This window comes from Canis lupus, chromosome 18 (assembly GCF_048164855.1).
Source record: "Canis lupus baileyi chromosome 18, mCanLup2.hap1, whole genome shotgun sequence".
NCBI lineage: Eukaryota > Metazoa > Chordata > Mammalia > Carnivora > Canidae > Canis > Canis lupus.
The window spans coordinates 46,847,602-46,860,179 of NC_132855.1; the positions used below are offsets into that span (position 1 = coordinate 46,847,602).

Genomic DNA, 12,578 nt, shown 5'->3' on the forward strand with positions numbered 1-12,578 from the left:
CAAATTCTTTCATTCCTACTGTAACATCTTCCACATGTCCTCTGCTTTCATATACCCTTAGAACTTCTACTCTCACATCTGTAAGGTTTTCAACCAAAGTACACTTTTTGAATTTGGATGACACTGCATTTCGAATTTAAAGACAAACAGATGCACTTTTTAAGGTATTACTGAGAATACATGTCTAAGGAATCAGAAGAGGGAAGCCTTTTCAAAACAGTAGACCAAATGCGACAGTAGACATTCTCTTTGCTCCTGAGAACTGGCCAGATTCACCTAGAAAATTGCACAGAACCATCACCTTTTGCCAAAGTTCACAGAGCTATGCTGATTAAGCAGCAGATTATTTTGTTTAAATACAAGGTATCATTTCCTTTTGCTACATCAGTGTTGAATGTGAAAATAAGTGATTTTTATTGGGGTTACACATCATGATACACAGTTTAAAGAAAGCAAATTCTGACACCATATATGTCTAGAAGATTCTGGCTCCCTATATGACAATGTGCCATTAGTAATTCTTGAACTATTGAAAAGTATATGTTTTATTGCTTTGTTTGAGGATTGACACCTTTGTTATATTTGTATAAATTCCAGTAAGTGCGTTGAATCCACATACAGTATATATTTGATAAAAACCTACAGCTAGAACCTACTTATTATAGGTCAATTGAACTAAAATTTTAAAAGGCTGGATCAAAACAAGATTTTGAAAAGAAATAGCCATTCTTACAAATTGCCACAAGAGGGCAATAAACTTACATTTGATGCCATTCTTTTAGGTTCCCATAGTTACAGGATTTTATCATAACATCAAATGTACCAGGACCAAAATATTATCCGTTAGTCCTTCGAATTTGAAAAAAAAAAAAAAAAAAAAGTGCATTTCCAGGTTCTTTATGAAAAAGACATAAAGCTGATTATTTTCCCCTTTATGTTCCTCAACTAAATTTAGTAAATTAAGAAAAATGAAAAATCTCCATATGTATTTGGTAATTTATAAAAGATGAATCATGGATGAGATCATCTGTTTCATACCCAAATCACTGTAATTGAAAAAAAATAGATTAACTAATATTTAGTAATATCCTCTGAAATATTTCTATCAGTTTTTGTTCAGAAGGTAAAATCAACATGAGAAGTATTGATTAATAAATAATAAAAAGGAACAAGAGTAAATTTATCCAACATGCTCACAAAAGTCCCAGAGCACCCAACATGCTTATATACAATCCTCACAGTGTTCTCAGGCACATGGTGCATTTTCTGTTATTTTTTGCTTAGTTTTAAATGAAAAGGTTTCTCAAGGTAGAGGTAAACTTTACTTCATTAAAACAACTGAGCTGGCTCTGAGTTCTACTCTTGATCTACTCACTAAAGTTTCCTTACAGTTTCTTTTCCATCCTTCTTCAAATGGCTAGCAAGCTCTTGGTCTTGGGATCTCAGGTCTATCAGAGCCCTCAGAAGGCAAGGATGACTTCTCACTGCTTCTCACAATATGGTATCCTCTTACAAAACTGGAAAGCAACGTGGAATAAGTACTGGGCAAGATGCTTAAACGACAATTTGAGATTTTAAAAGGAAGAGAGGGGGGAAAATGCCTCTTCTTTTTATATCACTATCATACATTTGCTGTCACAAACATCAATGAGCCTAGGGTACTCTTCTTAGTGGAAAGCTGGGATTATCTTGAGATCAGAAGTAAGAATTTTATTACTGAAGGGCACTTTAGTGTTTCCTTTTCCAGATAAGAAAACCAAGGCTTTCAGATATGAGGCATGGATTCCTGTTTGTAAAAACATCTCCAAGAATTTATTTAAAATAAGTAGAAGTCTTTTAGAGTAAACAATAAGCAGATGGAAGTTTTCCATGCTCTCATGAACCTGGCCTCCTTCCTCTGGCTACCTAGGTGCTCCTCATACTCTCTTCTGCCTCTCACATACCAATTGCCTGAGCCTAACGAGGCACCACTTAGGCAGACTAGCTCAATTTTCCAGGCTCAACCATTATATCTCTTTCCTAGCTTGTCTGCCTACCCCTCTCTCTCAGAAAATTCTATCAAAGCCTGTTGTAGGGATCACTCTACCTTTTCTAGGTGACATTTCCCTGGAGCCCTCAAGCTCTACCTCATTGCTCAGTGCCCACTCTCTGCTTGCATTATTCTGTTACTTTCTCTCTCAAAGAAAGAAATATTCCTATCATATTCCATAGCAGGAAGCTGAGCTAGCTTTAGCTGCCCCCACTGGACTGTGAGCTATTGGGGATGGGACTCAAGTTCTCATGGCCTTGATTTTCCTTGTGGCTGGCCCACAGCAGACACTCAGTAACTGCTAGCTACATGGAAAAGCCGGATCTCTAACCTGGGAGCGGGATGCATTTTAAAGTTTCCAAACAAAAATTTAACAAAACTAAAATGCTAGCTTGTTCTGTGCCCCCAAAAGTATCACAAACAAGAAAGAACTGAGATGATTTAGCCTAAGTAGAATGCAGAGGAATGACACGGTAGCTTTATAAGGCGTTAACAAAACAAATAAGAGATGGCCACCTGTGTATCACCATTAGCGACAGAACAGAGGAAGTAGATGTATTCCCATGTTAAACATCAGCAAACATTCTTTGATAATGAAGGTTATGAGAAAGGAAGCAAGGCCCTGAGGAAGGATGAACTCCATTCCTTGGAGATTTCTGAGAACAGATGGACCCTCCCACAAGTTTGTTGTGGATTTTAGGTGGGATTCTGGCTGAAACACATGAGCTCTTGAGGTGACTTGCAGTTTGTCATTTTTGTGCAAGGAGTCGAGAGATTCTACCTACTAAAATTTCTATTATTCCATAAAACTATAAAAACTAACATCAAGAAGAGGTAGGGGCAGAACTGGGTACCAAGGGGCTAAGCATCTAGAGAACCAGCATAACCCAAAACATTCTTGTCACAACTTAGATGAAACCAGAACATCACTACAGGGTATCATATCATAATACCAAAGACCCTGGTCTGTTTCTGCAACTCCAATTTTAAAATCAGCTTGGTTTATACACCTTGAAAAAGAAAAAGATCAGATTCATCACTGATTTAAAATTATTTCTTGACATAAAGATTTTTATTACAGTACATTAAAAATAAAGAAAACAGTGATTGAAAGAATGGATGGTACAAAAATTTGGAGGACACTTACTGAAGTCCATGGCATGTTGACAATGCAACAAATGAATCAGGGTTTCCTCGGACGTGGCCCTGGTAGTAGCAGTGTTCTCCTCCCTGGAAACAGAAACAGAGAGCATAAGCCTCTGCCCTTGCCAGGAGAAATCACCTGCATCATTTCACAGATTCCTGCCACACCACACCTCCATGTATAAAGCTCTACAGAATATTTCGTTATTCAGATTAGTGTTATCAAACCTGTTCTAACAGAATTATTCATAAACACTTCTAGTGAGCCAGCTAACTCCAAATTAAAGCCAGGGAAATAAAAGTTGACTTAATTTGCCTTTTATGTAGGTGATGATAGAAAGAACAAAGAAACAGATACTGAAATACACATGTGGCCCTTGCACCAGGATCAACTGAGTCATCCATTTGCCCAGTCATGAGAAACAACGTTGAGCAGCAGCAAGAAGATGCTCTTTCATATAAAGCTGAGTAAAAATGTATATAAATCATTTGACAGTCACTAAATTAAACAGAGAAAAACACTTATTTTTATAGCGTTGATATCAAAACTTGACAAGTTTATACTATTCTGTTCTCCAACTATGAATGGCTTTACAGTAAGCACATTGGGTGAAGTTTGAAATTCCAATGTTTCTTCTAGCAGCTTACATTAATCCCAAAACACTTATTTCTTTGGATTAAATGTTCTTGGAAGAGGTAATAGGGTAAATCCTCTGCCTTCTCAGGGTGGTGCCTCAGTCTTTAAATATCTGCCATTCTGAGTGTGGTCTAGAAACCAATGGTGTTGCTGAGACACTCTGGAACTGGTCAGAAATGCAATCACAAGTCCCAGCCCCAATCTACCTACTTACTATAATTGGTACTTTAAACAAGGTCCCTGGTAATTCAGATCCACATTAGAGTTTGAAAGGCATTGTTCTAAATGGCCTTTGCCATTCCCCCACTAATCTATTTCTTCAGAAGCTAAAAGCTGCTAATTCAATTGACCCACTGGGATAGGAAACAGTAAAACAAAAAGATTCAAAGGAATATTTTAAAGGGGCAAACTTGACCTGCTTTATACTGTGCCTTAAGGATTAATCCTACCTAAAATATTCAGTGCTTGACATGTGGAGGGGAGAGAACAGGAAGACACAGGATATAACAAGGCTGAAGGCATTTTCTCCCCTGGAATTCCAAGAAGACACCCTGGCCTGTGACTGCTGCTCCTCATGAGATAATCCTATAGGGCTGAGTGAACCTCAGTTCTGGTGAGGTGGCAGAGAACACACAAGATGGCACTCAGTGAAATCCCTGATCCTGTGACATCTCCAAATCCTCAAGGGAGTCATTGAGCATCATGAACTGAGGACTATGGTTGGATGTGATGAAAGATAAGAAAGAACAGGGTGGTAGTCCACCTGTAAGCCTGAAACGGGGTGTAACCCAGTAGGCCACATGTTTAAGAACAGAAATAAAGCCAGACACTGACTTTCTGGGTTGAGCTGGTTTTGTAAAGATGTAAATGCATGAGCTATCAGCTCCTTTGTTTAAACTTGCTATGCAGTCTGCAGCAAGTTCCAGAACCTGCCTATGTCATCTGTCAAATCGGGGTAACAATTTCACAAGGTTGTTCAGGTGATTAAAGAAAAGTAAAATGCATTTAGAGCTTACAATAATGCATGGCACTTAGTAAGCCCTCAATGTTTGCTACTACTATAATTACTATGTATAGGGGCACCTGGGTGGTTCATTGGGTTAAGCAATCCTACTTTTGATTTTGGCTCAGGTCATGATCTCAGGGTTATAAGACTGAGCCCCATGTTGGGCTCTATACTGGGTGTGCTTAAGATTCTCCCTCTCCCCTTCCCCACTCGCTCATGTACTCGCTCACGCACTCTCTCTCTAAAAAAAATTACTGTGTGTCAACTATTGTTCTATTTAACTTAAATACACAATTTCCCTAAATCCTCACATCAATCCTATAAAGAAATATTGCTACCTCTCTTCTATATAGGAGGTCACAATCTCCAGAAGCCAAAGTTGTCCACCTGGGAAGTTGCCAAGTAGGGATGCAGACCTTGCATGAACATGTAAATGCAAGGCCTGTGTCATTTCCCCTACACTACTTATGAGTTGGGCCTAGAACCTATTGGGTCTAGTGTAAACCTAAACTTTCCCCCCAGCTGATTCCTTGGGGTTTTTGTTTTAATTTATTTTTAAAAAGATCGTATTTATTTATTTGACACAGAGAGAGAGAGCACAAGCAGGGGAGTAGCAGCAGGCAAAGGGAAAGGGAGAAGCAAAGGCAAATGCTTAACTAACTGAGCCTCTGTTTAAATTTACTTTTGAGTAGGGCTAGGAGTATATTTAATAGAGTTTAAAATATCCTCTGTTGGGTTGTTGGACTGAACTGTCCAAAAGATTAGATTCTAAATTAGAGGTCATTATGCTTAAAAGTCCTTCCTGGAAACATCTAATTGGACCAGAAATCAACACTCTAGCTTTTTACTAGACAGACATGAGGGGCCAACACTCAATGAGATGACCTGGATAGAGCAAGAATTCTATGTGAAAATGTTTCCCTCTACTGGACAGTGATTAACTCATCAGATCTCTTTCTGAAGTCTAAGACTTACAGTGAACAGCACATATAAAGATAGTAGAAACAAAAAAGATAATCACAAGAATTATGGTATCAAATTGGGGAACAATGGAAGTCAATGTATGTGGGGAAAATATGTCATAGGCAAAGGCATATAAGAAATGTTTTATAAGCTACTAAAGTTTTCTTTAAAATACCAATTTTGGAACCATGTTATATTAAATCATAAAGAAAACAAAGAATTCATGTTTTGCTTTTTTAAAGATTTTATTTATTCATGACAGACACAGAGAGAGAGAAGCAGAGACACAGGCAGACAGAGAAGCAGGTTTCATGCAGGGAGCCTGATATGGGACTCGATCCCAGATCCAGGGATCATGTCCTGAGTCAAAGACAGACTCTCAACTGCTGAGCCACCGAGGTGTCCCAAGAATTCATGTTTTATAACAAGCTTCCAATATACGGGGAATAAACAGATGATTGGATAATGAAAAACAATCTTTCACTAATTTCTGATTCTGAAAAATAGGAATCGATCCAAAACCAGCATATGATCAAGACCCATCTGCACAAAAGCCTAACACTGCAAATGAAGTGAAGAACTCAATATGGTTGACTCATTATCAAATGTTTCCACTACACTTCAAGAGAAGCACAAACAACAGGGGAGGCGGGTAAAATCTCTTTCAGTTGAGCTATTAGAATTACAATTCTGAGGCTCTCAACTGGCGGTATATGTAATTCTTCCAAATAATGACAGGAATTAACTTCTGTGTTGTGGTTTTAAGGGATTTACCATATGTCAATAATTATTTAAACCAAGAACTGAAGAAATGAAATTATTACATTAAACTTTATTGATATATTGATTATTAAAATAAAAAATAAACAAATAAAATTTAATAGATATTGAGTTTATGTAACTTTTGATCCCATATTTTAAAAATAGTAAATGCTGATGGAAACATTTCTAAGAATTCAGGATGCACATGGTGAAGAGTATAAAATATTCTCTTCATACACATTGTTCAGGCTACAGCTGACTCCTGAAAAGCAAACATTTGTGACTCCATGTACCATGTCAGGAATGGCCTAAATGGTATAGTTAAGGAAATATATACATAGGTACCTGTTTCAGTGCACAAATGGATTTACACTGTGCACACTGTTCTGCCACTTGATTTTTTTTTCCTTAAGGTAACCTTGACCTCTTTGTATATCAATATCTCATTCTTTCAGTGATAGCATAATATTCCATTATAGAGATGAACCATAATTCATTTAAACATTCCTGTACTAAAAAAATAAAAAATAAAAAAAAAAAATAAACATTCCTGTACTAATGGACATTTAGATTATATCCATTTTTTGTCATCATAAACAATATTGCAAACATCCTTTTACAATTTTTTTGTGCAATTCTGTTGATATATATGTAAAACACATTACTAGAAGAGGACCTGGCAGGTCAAAAAATATGTGCCTTTTAAATTTAATACACATTTTAAATAAAATACGTATTTATTTTAAATAAAATATGTATTAAATAAATAAAATAATAAAATTATTTTATTATGTATTATTTATGTATATTTAAAATAAAATTATTTATTTACATATTTAAATAAAATATGTATTAAAATAAAAATATGTATTAATAAAATAATAAAATTGTATCTTTGCACTTATATCTGTTTTAAAAGATGCACTGCATTTCAAAATAATAAACTTCATTTTATTAAAAATTGTATACTACAAAAAAGACCACTACTTAAGCCAAATTTCTTGAGTCTTACCAATTTTAATAGTTCTCCATATCTTCATACAACTTTCTGGAGGAACCAGATGCTTTATGAAAATAGCTATTATATATAATAATCTAAGACAGATGTAGGGAAAGAGAAAAGCTAGCAGCATATCCTAATAGAGTTCAGCTCTTTATCCAACAGCCAACCATAGCTTTAGTCCTTAAAGTCTCTTGTTCCAGAGATAAACCTGCTGTCATTGAAACTTTATTCATATTCCTTGATTCAATAACACAACCATAACAGTACAGATGTTTATTTTTAGCTAATTAGATACAGCCAAAAAAACTATCCACCTCTATATAAAAATGAGCTGTATGATAGTTCATATGTCTACTGGTTTATCTCCCAATTGACAAAAGGCTTATTACAGTTTTCATTCTAAGAAAGATAAAATAATTATTTCTTTGCAAAATTCAAAGACAAACCACATTTTTATTAAAGAGCCAGAAAGATCTCAAAAGAAAAACAGAATTTATTATAAATATAATACACTGAAAGCACAAAAGAAGCTACAGAGACTAGGGTATAAAACTATAAAAATCCAATAAAGGGAACCAGTTAGAGCACAGCAGGGAGGCCATAGTCATCTGCCCTCCATTCAGACCCTCAAAGAAAATTCTACAACTTTATTATTTCCAAGATGAGCCAGGGCCACCTCCTCTAAAGAGTGTCCTCTGATTTCCTTCTTCTCACAAATTACTTCTCATCAACATTTCTTTGAATTTTCATATACTTTCATGTCTGTACTGCATCTCTTTACACCTGCATTCCTGTTTCTGTCTTATGCCCTCCACTAGCCCATGGTGTCTTTCAGGGAAGCACATGTACCTAATCTATGCTTGTATCTCCAAACATGCTATTAGGAAACTGAGAATCTCAATTTCCTCATCAATAAAATAGGATTACTATCTATTCACACTGCTAACAAGAGGATGCAAGGAATTCCATGAGATAACAAAGTCAAGCCTACTGTAAACTACTATGTAAGAGGGAAAGGGGTGCAGTCAGGGAATATTTAATCAATGAGGGATTCTATCATGTCCCTTGAGCTAGGATTCTCTTAATTTATTTGCTAAGACTAACAATTCAGGGCATTGATTAATAATGCAGATTACCTATGTTTCTTGCCCTGAGAGTTTGTTTACACAGCTCAGAAGTGAGACCAAGAATCTGCATTTTTACAAATACTCCATGTTTTTCTCACTCGAGGAATATACCAGAACAGTGGTTCTCAAACTTGGATGCCTATCAGAATCACCCAGGGAGCTTTTAAAATCCCAATAGCCAGGCCAACCTCCAAATCAATTAAATCATAATCTTTGGAGATGGGACACAGGCATCAGCATCTTTATAAATGCTTGAGGTGATTCTGTGAAACCGCAGTGGTTGAGAACCCCTGCACTAGAGAACGGTTGCTCAGTAGCAATGATTCCCAAAACTATTCCCCAAACTAAAGCCTTATTGTGATGGGATTTGTAAACCTATGATTCCCAGGCCTTCACTCAGACCTACTGAATCAGAATCTTCAAGGAGGGAGGGCTCCAGGGTTTTTAGAGATGCAAAAATTTCCCCAGGTGATTTTGAATATTGCGTTTGGAATTACTAAACTAAAAATACTCAGTCCAATACCAAATTTTCTCCCTGTAAAGGATACCAGAAAGACTGGGATCGTTAAGAAAATGAAAGTATCTACCATAACCTAGGCATTCTGCTTAGTGATCTTGGTGATTTATGAGAGAATTCATAAGGACAGATGAGGTGAATATTATATAAGTGAGAAAACACAGATTAAGAGAGAACCTTCCTACCTACTTAAACTTGGGTATGCCAGATGCCAAATCAAGTCTCTCCTCTGGCAGTAATCACAGGGCAGTTTCCAGCACAGTAACAGGCATTTGTTAGAAATTCAAATTCTCAAGCCTTACCCTGGACTTCCCAATTGGAAGGTCTGGAGATGTGGTCCAGCCACCTGTATTTTAGTCAACCCTCTAGCTGACTTCAATGCACTCTAAGGTTTGAGAGCAACTACTTTACACCACAACTGTCCCTGCATTCTGGAGCTCCTCACTGCTGAGCTCCCTGAAATCCTACACTAATTCCTCAGCAGATTCTTAACAAAGCAGAAAAGACAAACAGTCACAGCTCTTCTCCATCTTTTCTTGTTGGACCCAGGACAGCCAGCTTTATCAGAAACAATATGGAAGGTAAAAGGTGAGATAAGAATATGTGAGAATTCTACCATGTACAGAGCCCTGAAGAGCCATGCTACTTGTAGGAGCTAGTCTGCGGGATGCTTCTGGCCTGCATTAAAGGGACCAGTGTGATCAACCATCCCGGTTACTCTCAGACCAAGGGGTTTCAGAGGATGCAGGTTATTTAATGCTACATCCATGAAAGCCACAGGCAAATCAAGATGATGTGTTTACCATAAAAAGGATAGGGCCAGTGCAATACTTACAGACCAAATCTTCAACCCAGTAACCCTTGTGTTCCTGCTCTGCTCACTGGGTAAAGCCCTCTTCTGCTCCATGGGGACCAATCCTAGGACCAGCCTTCTGCCCTGCACACTGGAGTTTATGCCAGTCATCCTCTTCCACAGGTAAGATCCTGGTCACTCTAGCACAGTAGTTCTGAGCCCTGAATACACATTAATATCACCAGGAAAGTATTTTTTCAAATAATAAGCCTTACTCCATATCAGTTATATTAGAATCTCTAGGGGTGAGACCTGGCATATTTAAAATCTGTCCATATGATTCCAATATGCTACCATGTTTGGGAAGCTATGCTCTACCCAGTACACCTTTGAAAGAACTGAAGCCATACCCTTGAACTCTACTGTATATTAGATTCCTTCTGGGCATGTACACTGCCCAGACTTATGTTTGTGGCCACATGACTGAAGTCCATTCCACCAGACATTCTGGTTCTGTAGAACCAGAAGTTCTACAATAACTTCTTCGATTTCCTCTTGATTAACAGTGACATGAAGAACCCGACATTTTCTTACCTTTCCCCTCCCTCCCAATGGTAACAAATGGCATTTTCAGACATTACTGAGTCAGGAGTAAACCAAGTCTCCCTGGGGTCATTTGCATCAAGGAAATTCCTAAAAAAGCAAAATCTTATGTTGGAGAGGATCCACCAATCCACCCTGATTAAAATTCATAACTTGAGATTATAAAGAATCAGTCTAGATTCACAGAAGGGACATAGGCTAAACATCAGTTCAGGTACAAAGTATAAGAGTATCTGATTCTACAAGCTCTCTAAGAAAAGTGGAGAAAGACAATCTCACTTCATTTTATAGTAAATTAAAATTAAATAAACTATCACATGGTGGTTTCCAAATGCCAGTAATCCTTGAGTCTACCCATTCATGCCAAATAAGAAAAATAAGCACACTGTAGTCAGTCTTTCATAAAGCTAAATGTATTTCATTTTTATACAACTGTTCTTTGTTTTAAGATTAGTTCATTCTCTTACATTATTATCTATTTTTAAATTTTTAATAGAATGTTAGACTCACAAAAAAGTTGCAAAGATGATACACAGAGTTCTAGTACACCTAATCACCCAGTTTCCCCTGCTGTTAACATCTTACATTACCTGAATATACTTGTAAAAACTATATTAACCGCAATGCATTACCTTTTACTAGACAGTGAGCATTCAGATTTTAGTAGTGTTTCCATCAATTTCCTCTTTCTGTTCTAAGATCTAATCCAGGGTACCATACTGCATTAGTTGTCATATTCATTCTATGGTAACAATAATAAGTAGAATTTAGGTATTTTGAAAGGGCTGTTTGCCTATTCGATAAAAATAAAAAGACTGGCAACCCTATATTAATTCCTAAAATTTGCTTGTTGTAGGGAAATTTTTATATTGGGCTATGAAATATGACTCTAGTCAAGAGTATCAGTTAAGGGCAGCCCCACTGGCACAGTGGTTTAGCACCGCCTGCAGCCCAGGGTGTGATCCCGGGATCCCGGAGACCCGGAATTGAGTCCCACGTCAGGCTCCCTGCATGGAGCCTGCTTCTCCCTTTGCCTGTGTCTCTGCCTGCCTGCCTCTCTCTCTCTCTCTCTGCTCTCTCTGTGTCTCATGAATAAATATTTTTTTAAAAAAAGTATCGATTAATATTTCCTAGATTTTAATTTCACACTATAAATTTTCAAAAGATTTTTTTAAAACATCCTTATGTAATCAGCTTAATTTAAGTTATTGGTTAAAAATGTAAGTTTTAGGGGCCCATGGGTAGCTCAGTCAATTTAGTGTGTGATTCTTGGTTTTGGCTCGGGTCATGATCTTGTGGTAGTGGGATCAAGCTTTGAATCGGGCTGTCCACTCACCATGGAGTCTGCTTCAGATTCTCTCTCTTGCTCACTCTCTCTCTCTCAAATAAGTAAATAAAATCTTTTTGTAAAGTGTAATTTTTAGGGATGCCTGGGTGACTCGGCGGTTGAGCATCTGCCTTCGGCTCATGATGTCATCCTGGAGTTCCGGGATCAAGTCCCACATCGGGCTCCCTGCATGGAGCCTGCTTCTCCCTCTGCCTGTGTCTCTGTCTCTCATGAATAAATAAATAAAATCTTTTTAAAAATGTAATTTTTAATATAACAGAAATAAATTCTGAAAAGTTCATCAATAACACTTTGCTATAATAAAAACTTAAGACTTCTTGTTTTCTGAGATTGTTCGTGGACTGTCCTTTCAAGAATGTCTGTATAGTGGACACCCTTCAAAGAAAGAGCTATCTCCCTCTAGAAGAAAAAGCAAAGCAAACTTACTATTAAAAAGATTTTGGAAAAAAAAAAAGACTTTGGTTTCCTAAATTCAGAATTTCTCTCTAGTAACACAATACACCAGGTATACAGGTGTCACTTAGTCCTTCCCTCTGTTAACCTCTGGAATCAAGGGACAAGTATAAGGAAATACTGATGTTCTAGCTACTGCTATTGCTATGAGTATTAAAGTCCTTTGTCTCTGACCCAAGAGTTTCCTGTCTTCT

The 12,578-nt window shown here is 37.2% G+C and overlaps 1 protein-coding gene across 30 annotated transcripts in view; it reads right to left on the bottom strand.

The window, feature by feature from the left end:
* ADAM22 (ADAM metallopeptidase domain 22) overlaps positions 1–12,578 on the bottom strand; it is a 224,622-nt gene that overhangs the window by 79,380 nt on the left and 132,664 nt on the right. For all 30 annotated transcript variants that reach the window (XR_012011081.1, XM_072784293.1, XM_072784299.1 and 27 more), the window contains one exon: positions 3,177–3,259. Coding sequence is in view for 29 of the 30 variants with exons in the window: in XM_072784293.1 (XP_072640394.1) it covers positions 3,177–3,259 (83 nt within the window). In the remaining variant the exon portion in view is untranslated. The remainder of the gene's footprint in view (positions 1–3,176; positions 3,260–12,578) is intronic.